Source organism: Festucalex cinctus, chromosome 21, assembly GCF_051991245.1.
Source record: "Festucalex cinctus isolate MCC-2025b chromosome 21, RoL_Fcin_1.0, whole genome shotgun sequence".
In the NCBI taxonomy this organism is placed as follows: domain Eukaryota; kingdom Metazoa; phylum Chordata; class Actinopteri; order Syngnathiformes; family Syngnathidae; genus Festucalex; species Festucalex cinctus.
The window spans coordinates 534,076-552,370 of NC_135431.1; the positions used below are offsets into that span (position 1 = coordinate 534,076).

The following is an 18,295-nucleotide window of genomic DNA, read 5'->3' on the forward strand; positions in this document are numbered from 1 at the left end:
ACACATTTAACAACATTCACAGACGCATTCCAAAACACGTTCACATGACACATACGGACACGTTCACAAGTTCAAAAACATGCTCACATTTTCAAAAGACATCTCCTACGACGTAATCAGAGTGTAACGCTCGCCTGGAGGACATCAAAGAGTGCGAACAGACTTATCGCGGCGTCATGCGAAGACACACTGACATGCTCAAAGGCTCATGCAAAGAAGACAAATTTTAGGACTTGTTCAAAGACATGCTCACATGCTTAGGGAGTCGTCGTTAAAAAAAGATGTTCAGGAAGACATTTTCAAAGACTCACTCAAAGACATGTTCAACGGCTGGAGTCAGGTGACACACCAGTTTGTTTATTGAGTGTTTGAGGAGAGACGTGACATCCGTCGAGACGAAACCTGGCGGCGGTGACGCTTTCACGGTTGACATTTTTTGACCGGCAGTCCCACAAGAATTATCGTGGAGCGAAAGGTGTTGGGGACGCGCTTCCCGCGTGCCAAACCAGTGAACTTGTTGGCGAAGCGGACGAGTACGGCTCAATGGCGTCACGTTTACGCACGTGCGGATTCCTGTAGCTTTTTATTGCGAATGTCTCCGCAGCTCGCTCCAGGGGGAGGCTCCTTCCTCCCCCCAAAAAAAGTTGTAGAAAAAAGATCCAGTGTGGTAGCTAGTTTCCAGTTCAAAAAATGGCTTACAAGGTCACCTGACAAAATCATCAAAAGTTTGATTGGCCGTTCAATCAGTCCCATTGACAAAAGATTAAACGGCGTTCCACCCCTGACATGAGCAGGCCGCAGCTAGCCGGTTGTTAGCTGGCTGTTATAACGTGATGCTAAGGCAGCTAGCCACTAGCCCAGCAACTCGATGCGCCAATATGCTAACGCGGCTACGGTCGCTTGAATGTTAGCGTGGTGCCCGCGTGGTTAATGTTGCTGGCAAATGCATAGTTGTGCAGTGGCGACAAGCAAAAAAAAAACTTGGTCATTAATTCACATTTGCAGGTGAAATCATGAAACGCGATTCATTAGTGTCCACGTTCGGCGTCATTAATCGCACGCAAGGAAAACGAGAATCACCACGTTAATAGGCTGAACCTGATGTTTTCCTAGCACGTAAACTGGGTGTGAGGAGGAGGCGGGAGAAGCGCTCGTTCCAAACGCTCGTTAGAAGGACGTCAGTCCCAACAGACTTAAGGCCTCGTCGTTAAACCCCCCGCGGAAAAGCAGAAAGAAAGAAAGGAAGAGGAGGAGGAACAAAGGGAAAGAAGAAGAAAAAGGTGATTCCCTGCCAACCGGCCTCGATCGTCCGCTCTCACTTGAAGGTGGCCTGCAACATGGCGGTGGCGTAGGTGGGCCGCGCCTGCCTGTTCTGGATGGCACTGCGCAGGTACTGGATGCCGCCGCAGCGCTCCCAGATCTCCTCAAACTGGCGGGGCAGGATCTCGGCACCCCTTTTGCGCGACAGGCCCGTCTCGTCCAGACTCAGCTCGCACATCTCCATGTCGTCTTTGCCTAAGGGGCCAAAAGAGCGCTTTCAGCATTTTCGTCCGGGTCGGGCTCGCCAGTCATTTCAGTACCGGTTTACCGTGCTTACCGGCCACGAGAAGGATCGGGTGCTTGTCGGGGTGCAGCTCCATCTGCCGGGCGATCCAGGGCCCGTCGAAGTGGGCGTACCACCAGCCTTTCTTCTTGCCCTGTGGATCTTTGTACTGGTCACCCGGCCGGATGAACGGAATGCGGAAGAAACGCTGCTGCCGGTTGAGGGACACCTCGTACTGGCGGGCCGGCACGGGGGGGACCGCGTTCTGCTTGGCTGCGGGGGGAGGGGGGGACAGCCACACCAGGGAAAGGCAAGGTGAGAGTGGGTGGCGGCGCCTTTTTGGGGGATCACATTCAGACTGTGTTGGGAATGCCCCACTGTGATCACACTTTGGCTGCCGGCTACCTGTTGACAAGGTGTGTCCAAGATGGACACAAATCACCCAGGGGTGACCTCCGCAGGTGTGTCTTTTCATTGTTTTGGCACCATACCATCTCGTGGCATACTGGTGCCAAAAGGGGATGGTGCTTTGCCGCCATCTGGTGGCAACTAAACACTTTTTTAGGGCCTCAAATTGTCCAATTTGGCTTCACTGCAGACAGATTCCCAACACAGCTGCTGTGAACCACATTTCAGCCATTCAGTCTAAAATGATTCGATTGCCATTTCCTTGGATGCGTTGCATCCAACTAGCCCGCCAATCAAACTATTTATTAGTTCGACATAGAAGAGTGCCAATGGATTTGAGCTGCCGGAAAACACGGAAGACGGAAGGAAGTGGCACACTTCTCTGCGCAACATTCCATGAGAAGCTAATGGGAGCAGCAAGTTGAACGCTAAAAATGGGACAAGTGCAAACTTGGAATGGCAGAACATCAATCAGGGAAAGTCTGGGTGCGACTAAAAAAGAAGACGAGAAAGTATTTTGTCTCTTTTAACTGGTATAGCCAAATTGGCCTTCCCAAAAATAAATAAATAAAAAGAGATGGTACTTGAGTTGTGCTTTTTTTTTTTTAAAAAGCAGGAATGTGAGATGACCCTCCTGAACCATTCTAAAATTCAGTATCAATTCTACTGTCAGACCATCCACGCCAGGAGACTTGTGGCCCTTAGAAGAAAAGAGATTTTTTTGTTTATATAAAAACACAATTTCCAAAATAAAATGAAATAGAAAGAAGAGAAAAGATTCATAAAAGTCTACTGTCAGGCCAGGAGACTTGTGGCCCTGCAGAAGAAGAAATGGAAGAAGAGATTTTTTGTTTATAGAAAAACAATTTTCAAAATAAAATGAAATAGAAAGAGGAGATTGGGAAGAAATAAGTGGAAGAGGAAGATTTTTAAAGAGGAAGTCAAGTCCCAAATCCACACTAGTCCGTAACTACTTCTCCTTTCTTGTGTGCGTCTCCCCTTTTCCCCATCAAAAACCGCACCAAGTAGTCTTGTGCCAATCTCTCTGATCGCCGTGGCTCAAGTGGTCCAGTCTTGTGGAAGCCCCTCCCTGCCCATCCAGAGCCTGTCTCGCTCGTTTCACTCCAATATAGTTCCGAAATGAAATGTCATTCTAAACGCTTTGTTTAAAAAATTTACTTCTACTTCCAATACTCATGTACAATTCGGAAAAAAATTGAGACCATCACTCAAGTAGTATTCTACAAGATTATTTACCCTACCAAGATATTTTCTGTTATGATACTTGTAATTTTAGCCAAATATTACTATCAGGTACTTGAGACTGCGCTGCTTGGCGGACGTCCATTCCTGCACAAGACAAACTGCCAGTGGGCATTCAACTCCACAAATGCTTTCAATCTATGGAGGACCAAAAACGCCAACATAAAATATACATAAATAAAAGGGGAAAATAAAAATGGATCTAAAAAAATATAATTCAAATATTAAATACAAAATTAATAATATACCAGTAAATGGAAAATAACATACAAAAGTAAACGTAATATAAGTAAAATTACATAAGAGCCTCTTATTTCCATGATATTTTTTTGTGATATAATTTTTGAATTCTATATTTTTTTTATAGCCGTTATTATTTTGACTTTTATTTATTCATTGTGGCATTTTTGTCCTCCATATCAATCATGCTCACCGTCAAGCACTGAGACACAAACGCACAGGTATCAGCACAAGCAGGTTGCCATGGAAACCCTCACCTTCCGTAGGAGAAGCAATAATAATAATAATAATAATAATAAAAATAAAAATAAATAAATCCCAGCAGCACAGTGGGTGAAGACACCATGAAGGGGCGGGGTCAGTGTGGGGAGGCAGGGGGCGTGGTTAGTCGCGCTAAACGCTAAATGCTAAAAACAAACTTACACGTACGGCCTTTTATCACAGATGGCGCACCACCTGCAAGTAAATATGGCGTTAAACACACACGCACGCACGCACGCACCAACCACAGGAAGTGAGGAAATACACACAGACAGGAAATGAAGGACGTGTCAACTTCCTGTCAATTTAAGAGCTCAACTTCTGCGACATGAAATGTAAATGGCGTTTTTTTTTTTTTTTACGGCAAATCATTTTCTGCACATCACCCGGACGGTCACCATGGCAACAGCCAAAAGGCGTGAGTGGGTCGCTAGGATACGATCACGTCATTGCGAGCGTTACCGTAGTCGGTGACCGATTTGGGCGCCCGCTGCTCCGCGTCGGCGTTCCTTTTTTTGTTCTTGGACTTCCAGGCGTGGTAGACCTTCAGCCGGCGGTGGAACTCCTCGCGGCACGCCGCCAGCAGCTCGATGTCTAACGCAAGACACGCGCACGCGTCAACGCACACTGCATACACGCGCACACACCGAGGCGCCATCTTACCACAGGAAGTATTGATAGCGTCCCTGAGCTCGGCGTACTTCCACTTGCCAAGTTGATATTTGCTGTTGGCGCCGCCGGCCGCTTTGCCCGCCTGAACCTGAGGACCTCTGATGACGACGAGGACAACGAGGAAAGACACACACACACATACAAAAAAAGGATGTCAGCGGAAAACGGAAATCTCAACACGCGTCGCAGTCTGGAGTCAAAGCTGTTAAACGGGAAGAGGAAGACGGCGGCAGGACGTCAAATTCCATTGACAGGAAGTCACACTTCACACACGCAAGTCACTTCCTGCTTTGGCAACCTTCACCATCACCATTCAGTGGATTTCAAAATAAAAGCATTGGACGGCTTTGATTGATGACAAAATAATCAATTATTAGGGATGTAACGATAGCCAAACATCACCATACGATAATTATCACGATCATGTGGGGAGGTTGGCGATACAAAAAAGGGCACAATATTGAAAAAAAAAAAAAAAAGAATGCTTACAACCTCTAATTTCATTTCATATTGAGGCACGCACTTGCTAATGCAAGCACACATCGAGTTCCTCCACATATCGACTCGGTTTATATACATATAATTTAATTGTGAAAATTAAATTGCACTTAAAAAAAAAAAAATAAAAAAAAAATAAAAGTCTACCCGAGGGTGCTAGAACTGCACAAATCGAAATCAAATTTTTTTTATTTTTTTTATTTTTTAACAGATGTGCTGCTGTTAATATCGCGACATGACGACGATATTTTGTGGCAGTTTGAATATCGCGATATCACCATCTTGCCGTTATCGTTACACCCCTATCAATTACGGGACGGCTCGAGTGGATTTGCAAATCAGCAGCCGGGCCAATCGGTAAGCGGGACCACCCCACCAGAGACCAATCGGGTGAGAGCAGCCGATCAACGGCAGAGAGTCCGAGACGTTTGCACGCACCTCGCCAGAAGCTCGCTCATTTCCTTCGCCATCTCCTCCCTACAAGGTTTCATCATCATCATCATTCAACAATATGGCCGACGAGCAACAGTTTATGGTCCACAATATGTTTTGTTTCTGTTTTTTGTGTTACCTACATGCTCAAATTGGACACTTTGGGCCCAGCGGAACCGCTGAAAACACAACAAAAAAAATCAGCCCAAGCGTCACACAAACACAACTGACGTGAGCGTGTGACCCTCAAGGTCCAATCAGAAGACACTTCCTGTCGGACTCCACGGCATGCAAAGGGTCAGAGGTCAGAGGTAGTTGTAAATGTGAGTTCAGAGTTCTTACGCTGCTCGTTCAGGAGACGGCGGAAGCGACGACTCGGCGCTGGCGGGAGGAGAACAACGAGACGTTAAAAAATCCAAATAAAAAAAACCAACGCCCATGCTCAATGACGTTAGCCCGTCTATGGCGTTCGACATGATATGTTAGCATGAAGCTAACAGCTTGGTGATCTGACGCGGGGGCCGCGCTCACCTGCGGAGGGCGGCGTCGTTCTGCGACTCGTCCGGTATGAGTTCGGCTTCGCTCTGCGCGATCCTCAGCGCCAACTCCCGGTCTCGCCTCTCCTGCTCCAGAACCGCCTGCCGCGCGATCTCCTCCTCGCGATCCGCCTCCAGCTGCTTCTCCATTTCCAACTTACATGCGTGCGCACAACATGACGTTGTTTTGTTAGCTTCTCGCGCTAGCTCCATCCAAGCGGGTCATGAAAAAGCCGACGAGAACAGCTTAAGTTGATACGGGCGGCGACACACCTGCAACCTCTTCTGCTCCTCTTCCCTCCGCTTCCTCTCCTCCTCTTCCTGCTTCCTCTTCATCTCCATCTCAGCTTTCCTGCAATGGGAAAAAACAACGAAAAAACAAAACAAAAAAACACCAAAAACATATTTTGTGTGTGAGTGTGGGTAGGTGGGTTTACTTTAGAGTTTTTTTTTTGCGAGTTAGTACGACAGCGTATTTGGGCCTCGTATAAATATATTCTTTTTAGAGGGCGGGGGAAATATGCAGGAAAAAAAAAGAAAAAAGAAAAGCTTGACTCACTTGTCAGTTTATTGGTACGATGGTCAATGGTGGTACGACGTTATTAGGGGCCACGTGTAAATATAATTATTCAGAGAAAAAAAAAACCTCACAAATTTGCCACTATTAAAAAAGAAGAAAAAAAATACAATTAAAAGAAATAAATTGGCACTATAAAAAATACCTTACAAATTTAACATGATAAAAAAAATGTGCAAATTTGCCACTTTATATAAAGTGGCAAATTTGTAAGATTAATCAAATCAGAAATTTGCCAAAAACAAAAAAATCACAAATTTGACACCTTATAAAGTGTCAAATTTGCAAGAAAAAAGCTCACAAATTTGCCACTATATAAAAAAAAAATCCTAAATAAAAAAATAAATAATAAATAAATCACAAATGTTCCACTTTATAAAGTGGCAAAATTACAAGAAAAAAAGCTCACCTATAATTTTTTTTTCCGTTTGCTTCGCGTAATCTCTATACTTGTATCTCGAATACTTACACGCGTCTCTCTTCCTCCTCCTCCAGGCGGCGGCGCTCTTCCTCCTCCCTCCTCTTCCTCTCCTTCTCCATCTCCTCCTGTATGCGGCGCAGGCGCTCGCGCTCCTCCTCCTCCTTCTTCTTGTTCTGCATGGCGGTCAGCAGCTGCTCCGAGCGCACCACCAGCGCGCGGTGCTCGTGCTCGATGTCCATGCGCCGCATCTCCGTGGCCTGGCAAAAACGCGGGTCCCGTCGGGCACGGCGGTTGGAGTCGGGCCGTGGGGGCTCCGATTGGGGCCGGCGAACCCACCTTGATTTTCAGCATGAGGGCGTGGATGTCGGCGTCCAGACGCTCCACCTGGGCGCTCATCTCCTCTTTGCCTTCCTTGAGTCCCGCCACCACCTCGTTGAAGAGCGCCATCCTCTTCTTCAGGTGGCGCACCTTCACCAGGCCGTCGATCCTGACGCCACACGCACACACACACGCGCGTTACACAATGAATGGCTTCTATTTTATCATCAATCATGCTGAAAAGAATGTTGAAGAATAACACAAAGGGGGAAGATGAGGATGGGAACGTCTTGTGCACGAGCCAGCCAACCCACCGAGGTTTGTGCTTCTTCTTGCAGAGCCACATGCGCACCGTCTTCTGCATGACGATGCACGCGCCGCGCCGGTACAACAGCTTGTTCTTCACTGCGCACACACACACAACAACGACAACAACACGTCAACGACAACACGTACGGAGACGAGGAGGCAAAAGCCGGACACGGTTTGGACCTTACATCACAACTCCGGATGAAGGGAAGGGGTCAAGGAGGAAGAGGAGAAGTCTGAGGAGGCCAAAGGGAAGCTGGATGAGGAGGAAGAGGAGGCGGAGGAGGAGGATGACGATGATGAGGAAGCGGAAAAAAAACAAAAACAAAGAGAAAAGGAAAAAAAGAGAGAGAAAAATAAAGGAAGCCGAAGATGAGAACAGTGAGGATAACGTCGACGAGGTCGAGGAGATTCAGACCGCCAACGACAGGAACGATTGCAAAGTTCTCAAGCGTTGGCGTCAAGCTCAATTTGTTACCACGGCAACCAGAAATATCAATCAGGGGGTTGGATGGGGGCGTGCTTGCCGTGTGTGGCCGAGGCTGACGGTTCTCCTCTTTGCTGGAGGTTCCCAATAGTGTTGTTACGATCCCATTTTTTTTGGCCCCCTGATACGATACCCAGTTTTGCAGTATCGACCGATGCTGATACCGTACCGATACCCAGTTCGTTTTTTTTCCCCAACATGAAAAGCTGTCCTGCCATTGGTTCAGAGCCTTCAAGGGCCAATAAGATATCTTAGCTCACGTCACACATCAATGAATGTCGTGCACAAGCAAAAAAGTACTTGCCGGTGCCGATACCACTGTTTTCATGCGGTATCAGAACAACACTAGTTCTCAGGCGTGCCAGATCGGCCACACCAGCATCGACTGAAATTTAAACAGAACTGAATCGGTGGAGGCTGGTGTTCTCTATCCTTCCTTCCTTTCTTTCGTCTTTCCTCTGGTCTCTCGAGGTCTCCCTAATTTGTTGCAATTTAGATGTTTCTGGGATTAGTGAAAGATTCTGGTTTGCAACTGTGTGGGGAGTCTGGTCGGTGCTGGATTCCCACTTTGCTTCAACTTTCTTTCCTTTGATCTTTCCTCTGGTCTCCTGACAACATCATGACTCTCAAGTATTGGGTTATGGTGAAAGGGTTAACAGGTTTCAGGTGAATGAATGAGCACAAACTCACGTGCACGCACAAACAAACAAAAAAACAAAAAAAAGAGAGCGAGAGCAATGATGATGCCATGTTGAATCGGTCAGACTACTGAATGAACAATATTGAGCTCTCTCCAATAGAATAAATAATCAAAAAATATATATCAAAGCCTCAACACACACACACACACACACACACATGCGTGCGCATACTTACGCTTGATGACGGACAGCGCGCACCACTGGACCTTCTTCCAGCGGCTGTGGATGATCCAGGTGTTGACACGCTGCACCAGCTCCGCCAGGTGATCCGGGTCCGACTTCATGATCTGGTCAAACTCAGCAAACTAAAAGAGGGGAGGAAAAAACAAACAAACAAACAAAAAGGTCAACGTGAGAAGGATTTATTTATTTTTTTTGTCTCCTCGTCGCCACGCGCGTCGCCAACCTTGCCGGGTCGGAAGAACACGCGCGTCAATCCGAACTTGTAGTCCTTCTCGTTCAGTCCCAATGCTTTGAACAAGGCCTGCAAAAAAAAAAGGAGAAAAATCAAAAGTCGACTCCGACTGGCCAGGAGTGCAACAACAACAACAGGTGTGCGAGTCGGAGGCCTGACCTTGCAGAAGAGACGCGGGTCGAGACGTGAGAGTTTGGGCGGCATGTACTTCTTGTACATGTTGTAGAGTTCATGGAAAGGCGCCCTGGAAGGGAAGCCGCCCTGCATCAGGTCCAGCACCGACACCATACCTGCTCCACAAAAGGATCAGACAGACGGCTCACAAATCCTCGCCAGACTGCAGGAACGAAAACAGCACGCGAGCCCAGCAGGGGGCACTGTAAGCGGCGCGATGCCATTTAGGGACCTGAGCACTGCAGCTGGGAGAGGATCTGCGCGCCTTCAAACTGGTGACTGACCATCTTCAAGTTGGGCTTGATGCAGCGGATGAAACTGGAACCCTAATGAGCGACAACGACCACGACAGGAAACGCGAGGTCACGCGGCGCTGGCGGTTAAAAAGGTCAAAAAGGTCGTGAGCGCTACTGACCGTACTGCGCAGCTTTTCCAGCAGAATATTCAACTGAGTCTGCGCAAAGAATAAAACGCAAACAACTTTAGCGGCATCAAAACGTTGTCATTTGCAAACATTGGTTTTGATTTTGGAAAACAATGTCCGAAATGGTAACATACAAAAAAAATCCCCCAATTTTTGTTTATTATGATACGAATATCAATTATTAAATAAAAAAACAATCACTGGATACTAAACAACAATCAGGGGGACAAAAAAATGCTTTAGTAATACACTTTTAATGCAATATTAAAATGAATCCAATTTGTGGATGAATCAATTGAATAATCGATGGATTAATGGATTTTAAACTCATTCAAAAAAGCTTAAACGTCAAACCTTAAACTTGTTCCCGACGCTGATGAAGCCGAGTTTGCCGGCCCTCTGCTTGGCGTCGTTGGCGTTGTTGGCGTTGTCGAAGAGTTCTCGGATGAAGCGGTCGCTGGACTCGCTCAGCAGACATTCCAGCGACGTGTGCAGGGCGTCGTTGTTCTTCTCCACAAACTTGTTCTGAGGGGGCCGACGACAACAACGCAGCGTGTCTCTCGCCAGCCGGCGGACATCTTGTTTTTCTGGCAAAGGAAACGTACCGTCTCGTAGCAGACGGCTCCCGCAAAGTGTCTGACGATGAAGCCTTCGTCGTCCCTCACGTTTCGGTGGATCGCCAGCTTGGACTTCCTCGGGATCTGGCACGCAAATGAAATCGTCTTTTTGTGTTTTTTTTGAGGAGGTTGAAAATGGTTCGGACTTACGGTCAAGCGGAAGTGGTTCTTGTGTTTGTTGTGGACCGTGTCGGTGAAGTGCTGGTCGCTGGGCTGCGGCAGCCGGTTTTCCTCGTCCAGGATGTCCAGGATTCCCACCACTTTGCCCTCCACCAGGTCTGCCAGGCAAGAGAGGTGGGCGCACGTCTCACGTTACAAGTCCGGGAAGTCTGCGGTCTCAAGTCCATGCGGTTTTTCCTACCGATGCAGTCCTGGTTGTCCACGTAGTGAACCTCGTTGACTCCCAGACCCTCTTTCTGGTACAGTTCTTGTTCCTGCGGGTCAACACTGGATTGAGTTCAAACCTTTTGAGTCAAGCCCACCTCACAAAAATTCTTATGTTCTAAGCTGCCACACTACTCTAAATATGATATTCTGGTTAATATTGCGTTAGTGGAATACGAGTTAAGCAGCAAAATACAGCAGTTTTTCATCAATATTGTCACTTTTTTTTTTTTTTTTTTTGTATTGCCAACCAACCCACAATATAGTGATAATTATCATCAAGTCACCTTTATATCGTAATAATATCGTATCGTGATGTTTTGGATATTGTTACGTCCCTGCTAATTATACGTACTTCAATATTTGTAAAATGTTTAATCTTTATTTATTTATTTTTTTTATTATTTCTCTCTGGCTCATTTGAATGACATTTTATTTCATTATTTTTAATTTGTCAAGTTTTATTTTTTTAAAAGGTAATTAAGTTGATTTTTAACAAGATTTTACAATGAAAAAAAATAATGATGAACATTTACTACCAACCAAATAAATAAATTCATAAAATCTCATTCTTATATTTAATAAAAATATAATCATAATAATAATTAAACAAATATTCTAATAAATAAAATGGAATCCCAACAAATCATTTCTGGGTAATCAATCCAAATGGTGGCAGTTGGCGTAGAGCGTCGTCGTCTGACCTCTTTGAGGATGCGCTCGTTGAAGAACTGCTGCAGCTTCTCGTTGCAGTAGTTGATGCAGAACTGCTCGAAGCTGTTGTGTTCAAAGTACTCTGCGCGGGGAACAGGAAGCGGAAGACGGTCAACGAGCGGCCGGCGGGCGAGCGAGCGCGTTCGTCTCAACGCACCGAAACCGGCGATGTCCAGGACGCCGATGAAGTTGGCTGACGACTGGAACGGGAAGCACTGGTTGACCCTGGTGACCACGTGGTCGAAGAGGCGACTGTAGACCGCCTTGGCCAAAGCGTCGCGAGCGTTGTTGGCCTGCTCCACTTTCAGAGGAACCCTTGGCGACAAACAAACAGACAAACAATCGACGCTGATCGACAGGGTTCAACCGGCGCGCTCGGCGGCGGCGGCGGCCTACTTGATGACGGTTCCTTTGACGCCCCCTGCTGTGGTGAGCATGACCCTGGAGGTGAGGCTTCCTTGCAGGTCCAGCTGGTCCAGACCCAGCAGCTCGGCGCACTGCTGCAGCGTTTGACCCGACTGCTTCTTGATGCTGCAGCCGCCTGACACGCACACACACACGATTGGAGGTCATCGCTTTCCAAAAAAAAGTGCATAATTGCTTGAGATTAATCTTACAGCTGCACAATTAAATAAATAAAATAAAATAATTAAATTCAATGAGATGAAATAAAGTGCGGTGAACACTGAACAGTTTCTGATTGGATCGTGTGAATTTTCGTCACTGTCTTGTTTTCATTTTTGTTTTAGTCATTGACGAAATTGTCAGACAATTTTAATTATCGTTATAGTCTCAGTGAACTTCTATTTTAGTTTTCATTTGATTTTGGTAAAAAAATCAATAAAAAATTGTGACAAAAATTTTTCGTTGACGAAATTTCACTTGTTCATTTTTTTTTTGTACTTGTTAAAAAATAGTGAGCATCCCGGCACAAACCGCCCACCCCGCCCTCGGCCTTATATTAAGTGCCTACGAGCTGTATATGAAGTCTCATCTGTACATATAGCGTATATAGTTTAAACATTCGTCTGTTCGCGAGATGGGAGTAGCAAGATGGCCGCCCTGTGACATCAACGGCTCGCATTGGCGTGTATGGGCTATCGGCTATCCTTTCATACGTTCAGGTCAGCTGCGCAAAGTAGCTAACGCGACCCAATCGGACGCCGCATGACGTCGTTGCGACGTAGGTGCCGTGTATAGCCCCGCCCCCCCCTCACCTGAGGTGCTCCCCGCCTCCTCAAAGTCGATGTTGCCGAGGTGCAGCACGCCGGCCACCACGCGGAACAAGTCCAGCTTCTCCGCGTCGTCCAATCCGATCTTCTTCATGGCCACCAGCATGCGCTGGAAGTCGGCGTGGTCGTCCAGCAGGGGGTCCTTCAGAGGGCCCGCCTTCAAGTGCTGTCCGATAACGAGACGTGCGCGTTAACGCGTTAAGTCAAAGTCGCCGCCGTGTGCCTCAAAGTGACAAAATGGACGCTACCTCTGAACTCTTGCGGTTCTCCGGGATCTGCTTGTCCATCTCCTTGGATGCAAAGAAGCGAGTGCATCCTCTGTTTAGGTACTAAAACGGATACAACACACAACAGCGGCTTGGCTTCGATCGCTGCCTTGCACAAGAGCCGCGACAAGCCCCGGTCCATCGGGAGGTCACGGCAAACAAACAATTTACAAAAAACAAAAAACAAAGGAGGTCACGGCGACAAAGTAAAACAAAAAAAACTAACAAAATAAAATAAAAAAATAAGGAATTAAAAAAACAAAAAACAAAGAGGAGCTCACGACGAAAAAATAAACAAAAACAAACAGCAACACCCCCCCCCCCCAAAAAAAAAAAACAAATGGAGGTTGCGGCAAAAATAAATAAATAAAAAATAAAAAGCAAACAAAAACATTTTTTAATTAAAACAGAAGAAAAAAAACAAAGGAGGTCACGGCGGGAAAAACAACACCAAAAAAACTAAATTGTTTTACAAAAATTAAAAAACAGAAAAATAATCAAACAAACCAAGAAAGGAGGTGAGGGCGACGACCGCGCTTACTGACCCTGAAGGTATCGGGCGAGCTGAGATGAAACTTGAGTCGAATGTCCTCGGGCGCTCCGGCGCAAAGGCGGTAGAAGATGTGGTAGTTCCTCTCTTCGCCGCTCTGGCGGCAGATGCGGGACTTCTCCAGCAGGTAGTGCGACACGAAGCCCCCCACCACCGCGTTCTAAACGCAAAATACAAACACAATTAATTCCCGTACGCATGCATGCATGTATGTATGTGCTTGGAAAAGTGAAGTTGTGACCTTTTGGTTGAAGTGTATTTCCACAAACTTCCCAAAGCGACTGCTGTTGTTGTTGCGAACCGTCTTGGCGTTCCCGAAGGCCTCCAGCAAAGGATTTGCTGCTCCGGACAAGCAACAAAAGTCATTCAAAAAATGTGAAAAGGTCACAAGGCGATGGCGAAGACGCAAGCAGGCGCGTACCCTCCACAATCCTCTCGTCGATATCCTGGCCCGTCCCGTACGACGACGTCAAGTACCTGCGGCGGGCGGGAAAGCGCGAGCGTTCAATCGGCGTCCGTCGCCGACGTTTTTCGGCCTCACCTGAGCACAAACTTGGTGTTTTCCGTCTTGCCGGCGCCCGACTCCCCGGAGACGATGATGGACTGGCTGAGCTTCAGAACCTTCATGTCCCTGTACGCCTTGTCCGCTGCGCCGTTAGCCAGCGCGCGCGAGCAACGTCGTGGCGGTTAGCGGCAGAAAGAAACAAAAAAAGAAGCGTCTCGTCGGGCGTCTCACCGATGGCGTAGACGTGCGGCGGGAGCGTCCCCAGCGAGCGTCCGCGGTACTGCTCGATGGTCTGCTGCGAGTACAGCTTGGGGACGTCGTAGTACGGGTTGACGGCGATCAGGATGTTGGCCACGAACGTCTGACGCAGAAAAAGGGAAAAACGCTTTTTGGCGTGTTGCAAATCGCCGACCACTCGTTCACAACACTCGATGATAGGCCCAATTGAAGAGAGGAAAAAGTGCGTGCAGCCACCATATTACAAAAATATGACATCATTGTCCTCTACCTTTCTTCTTATGGATTTTTATTTTAGTTTTTGGTGTGGATACATTTTCCAACTTTTTTTTTCTCTTTTCTGCCTTTCAAATTTCTTACATTTTAGGCACTTTTATGGACATATGGTCATTTTCTGCATCTCTTCTTCCTTTTTTGGGACATTTTATGGCTATTTTTTTTTTTACTTTCTTTTATGCCTTTTTTTAAATACATTTTCTGAGTTCTTTTTTGGTGATTTTGTGAACATTATGGTAATTTTTGGGATTTCTTCTTTTGGTTTTGGCCATTTTTATGGTTACTTTTTGAACATTTTCTTTCCAGCCTTTTCTTAAATCAATTTTCTGACTTTTTTTTTTTTTTCCAATTCCCAAAATATTTGGGTCATTTTCTGCCTTTCTTCTTTTGTTTTTTTGACATTTTCCGGCTACTTTTGGAATGTTTTCTTTTCTGCATTTTTAAAATGAATTTTCTGACATTTTTTGGGGGCCAACTTTGTGTACATTATATGGTAATTTTCTGCTTTTCCTCTCCTTATTGGATATTTTCTGATCAACTTTTTCATCTACCTTTCCTCTCTCTTTTTCAGACAACTTACAAATTCTGACTCTAGCATTTTGTGAACATTTGATTTTAATGTCAATCATTAATTTATTTCAAGAATATTTGATCGATTTTTTTTTTTTTTAAATAAATATGTAAAAAATGTTTATTCATTTTATTAATTTTTTTAGAGACGTCCATGGGACCACGGGTTGTTGCCATGGAAACCTCATCATTGAAAAAGTTTGCGAGCCAAGCGGCACTCACGTAGATTTTGTCTTTGCTGTATCGGACGCGCACGTTGTTGAGCAGCGTGGCTTCGTTGAGGTACATCAGGGAACCTGGACAAGGACACGCCCACACGGGCGTCGTCATCGCAACATTCCAAGTGAGTCATCGGCGAGGAGAAACTCACAGTTGTCCTCCACGTGCTTGTCGACGTCATCCTCGGCCGGGAACACTTGATTGACGGCAGCCACGAACGTCTGCGCCAAACGGCAAAATAAATAAAAGAATAAATAAAATAATTACTCACAAGACGCTTTTTTGCCAGCCGCTGCCGCTTGTCGGGCGGGGCCAGACGGCGCCCGAGGACAAATCATTAGAAACGTCAAGCGGCCCCACCCAGACACAAAAATGATTTTTGTCTCGCTCGGCCTCATTCCACACGTGGCGTGCCAGCCAAAAAAACAAACATGAGAGTAAAACAATCACACACAAAAATGAATACATAAATAAAATTGCACAATTTGGACAATTTTTCTCTCTGTTTTTCTCTGTTTCTTTTTGCTGCCATCTTGTGGCATCCGCATGCAATGACACGACTTTTTCCGAGTCGTCGAGCTCATTCGCCGCGGCCGAACTCCGACCTTGGCGTCGCGCTTGAGGGGCTGGACGGTGAGGCTGTCGGCGCCGATGTCCACGATGGTCCCCAGCTGGAAGCCGTCGGTGGCGTGCGGCGCCCACACGGGCTTGCCGTCCTCCATCTTCAATCTGCAAAACAAAAAACGCAGAAACCAGAATTATTCATCCACCTATCGACTCTGTTCACAAGCATATTCCGTTCATCTGACAATTAGCGTGGATATTAAAACATAGAAGGGCCAAAAGATGCCTTGTGAAAATTACACTGCACTAAAAAAAAAAAACTAGCCACCAGAGGGTGCTACAACTGCACAAATAGAAGTCAACCCAACTTTTTCAACAGATGTGCTGCTTTTAATGTGACAATATATTGCGTCTGTTTTGATATCACGAAATTGCTGTTATCGTTACACCCCTAATAAATATAGTTACTTTTAGTTAGTTTGGGAAACATAAAATGTCATTTCAGTTAGTTTTCGTTTTTTCAAAAGCATTTTCTTTTTCATTTTATTTCGTTTCTGGAACTTTTGTTTTTCCGTTAGTTTTATGTAACTAAAATAACCTTGCGTGTGACATTGTTGATGTCAGTGACAAATATGACATCAACGAAATGACGTCATATCATTTACATCCTTGGGTTCAAGTAAAAGTTCAAAGGTTATCTACATTTTGCCTGAGGACACCTAAAGGCGGACATCTTGTCAAGGCGCCCGCGACCTTTGGCCTCCTGCTCATGTCTCTTATCTTTACGCAAACCCGTGGACCACGCCTTGCCCCTTCACTTCCTTTTCAAACTCCCACTTGGATGCTTTTCGTTGGACGCAAAGTTTGTGGGCGGGTCCGTCAGCGGGTCATCCGAACAGCCCGTTAAAGCGCGTTAAACATTAATATGTTTCATAAACGACAATCATCGGCGGAGAGGTTGCCACTTCCTGTGACACGAGCAAAAAAAAAAAAACGCACGTTGACCTTTGCCGCACACGTGACTTTTTGGCCAGGTCACATGACTTGATTTCTTGTGCCCTTCCTCGCTCGTCTTCAATTGAAGTCGCCACAGGTGCAAAGTAACAAGAGTACAAATACTTTCTTTACTCTACTGACTTCTCACGTATCCATAGTTTAATTGAGTCATTTTTGGACGCACACATTTTGGCCATCACAACGTGCGCGCGCATCCGTGACAAAGAAAAGCTGGCTGTCTCGCGCACGCGCTTTTAAAGCCAATTGGCGTTGAGAACGCCACAAATTTTGAACTTGAGTTAACAGACGTACACTCAAAGACTTAAAAAAAATAAAAAAATAAAAAATAAATTTAAAAAAAGGTTCCGTCACATGTTCAGATGCCGAATCCCCCCATATGTTCAATTCGGCGTCCACTTTCCACGTTTGTGTGGCGGTTCCGAATAAAACCCGGGCTCCTTTTTTTTTTTTTTTGTCGTTCGAGCTCCAAGTTGACGTTATTTTTTCCAGAAGAAGCCCAAACCGCTCGCTCCATTCGGGGGATGCCGAACGTCACACAGGTGACATATTTAATCAAAGGTTTGCCCCAAGTGCCAGGCAGCTGTTCGAAAAAGGCTTCAAACGAAGCGCGAAGCGAAAATAACGCGTTCTTTTCAAGGCGGTCTGGTATGTAACCAACAATGTTGCCTTTGTCGTGAAGGAGACAATTCAACGTGAGTCATAATGGCAGCAGTGTTTACAAGTCGACACACACAAAAAAAAAACATACAACAAAGCGTGAATAGTGCGTGAGGAGGCCGGTGGCTCGGCTCGGCTCGGCTCGGCTCGGCTTGGCGGTGTCCGGCCGCCAGTGTTAGCTAACAAACGTCGCTCGCTCACCGGGCAGGCGAGCGGCTCCATTTTCTCACCTTCGGGCGTCCGGTCGATTCCCGACCAAATCCTCTTGGAGCGAGGCCCCGGAAGTGCAGGTGAGTCAAGCCGAGCCAGCCGCTGAGCCTCCGTGTGATGGACGCCGGCCCCGTCGCCGAATGTGCGGCCGCCCTCGTCGCTACCTCCCAGAGTCCCGCAGCCAGCCTGGGAAAGCGGCCGCGTGACGTCACGGGCCGGGAAAAAAAGAAAAACGTTGCGGCTCGCCTCTCGGCCGCTGGGGGCGCGCTATCGGGCAAAAAAAACGACAGCCTGGAGTTCGTTCTGCGCACTGATCTATATGTATGACTGGCTAGCCGACAGGCAAAAGACTTTTGAGGTCGCGAAGCCGCCATATTGCTCCTCCCATGAAACGTTTCTCGCCATACGATCCTCTACAATTACAGTATCGAATATTTACAACTTGCCTTAAATACATGTATAAATTATATGCTTAATGACGTTTAGTACAGGAGGAAACATTTTTTTTATTAAAGTATTAACTAATTCAACAAAAGATGCCTCTGCCAAATCTAAGGAACTGAGGGATAAAAGAAAGAGGGTCTTCAAAGCAGCACAT

General features: G+C 46.3%; 1 protein-coding gene across 5 annotated transcripts; it reads right to left on the reverse strand.

Annotated features, from left to right (window-relative positions):
• Positions 1–322: 322 nt before the first annotated feature.
• On the reverse strand, positions 323–17,936 carry LOC144009952 (unconventional myosin-VI-like). Of its 5 annotated transcripts, XM_077509941.1 has the most exons (36): positions 17,718–17,936; positions 15,855–15,978; positions 15,401–15,470; positions 15,253–15,326; positions 14,179–14,308; positions 13,984–14,089; positions 13,864–13,919; positions 13,684–13,781; positions 13,438–13,602; positions 12,875–12,955; positions 12,612–12,792; positions 11,791–11,935; positions 11,552–11,709; positions 11,385–11,476; positions 10,658–10,730; positions 10,447–10,574; positions 10,285–10,380; positions 10,034–10,204; positions 9,671–9,709; positions 9,488–9,581; positions 9,241–9,371; positions 9,073–9,150; positions 8,842–8,971; positions 7,484–7,574; positions 7,188–7,338; positions 6,900–7,108; positions 6,127–6,205; positions 5,849–6,009; positions 5,660–5,698; positions 5,461–5,496; positions 5,324–5,362; positions 4,379–4,485; positions 4,178–4,309; positions 3,878–3,910; positions 1,598–1,816; positions 323–1,515 (listed from the first exon to the last, which is right to left on the reverse strand). In XM_077509941.1, exons 2-36 carry the CDS (start codon positions 15,969–15,971, stop codon positions 1,316–1,318), a joined length of 3,909 nt encoding a protein of 1,302 aa, XP_077366067.1. In that variant the 5' UTR covers positions 15,972–15,978; positions 17,718–17,936; the 3' UTR covers positions 323–1,315. The 5 variants fall into 5 exon arrangements, with proteins under 5 accessions (XP_077366067.1, XP_077366068.1, XP_077366069.1 ...); XM_077509942.1 differs by lacking the exon at positions 3,878–3,910 and having other exon boundaries at positions 17,718–17,935; XM_077509943.1 differs by lacking the exons at positions 5,324–5,362; positions 5,461–5,496 and having other exon boundaries at positions 17,718–17,935.
• Between the last annotated feature and the right edge of the window lie 359 nt (positions 17,937–18,295).

Coding starts and splice junctions, on each gene's coding strand:
- LOC144009952 (XM_077509941.1), bottom strand. CDS start 15,971: ATGGAGGACGGCAAGCCCGTGTGGGCGCCGCACGCCACCGACGGCTTC. Junction 13,603..13,683: donor AAATACACTTCAACCAAAAG/GTCACAACTTCA, acceptor TTTTGCGTTTAG/AACGCGGTGGTGGGGGGCTT. Junction 6,206..6,899: donor GAGGAGGAAGAGAGACGCGT/GTAAGTATTCGA, acceptor TTCCCATTGCAG/GAAAGCTGAGATGGAGATGA.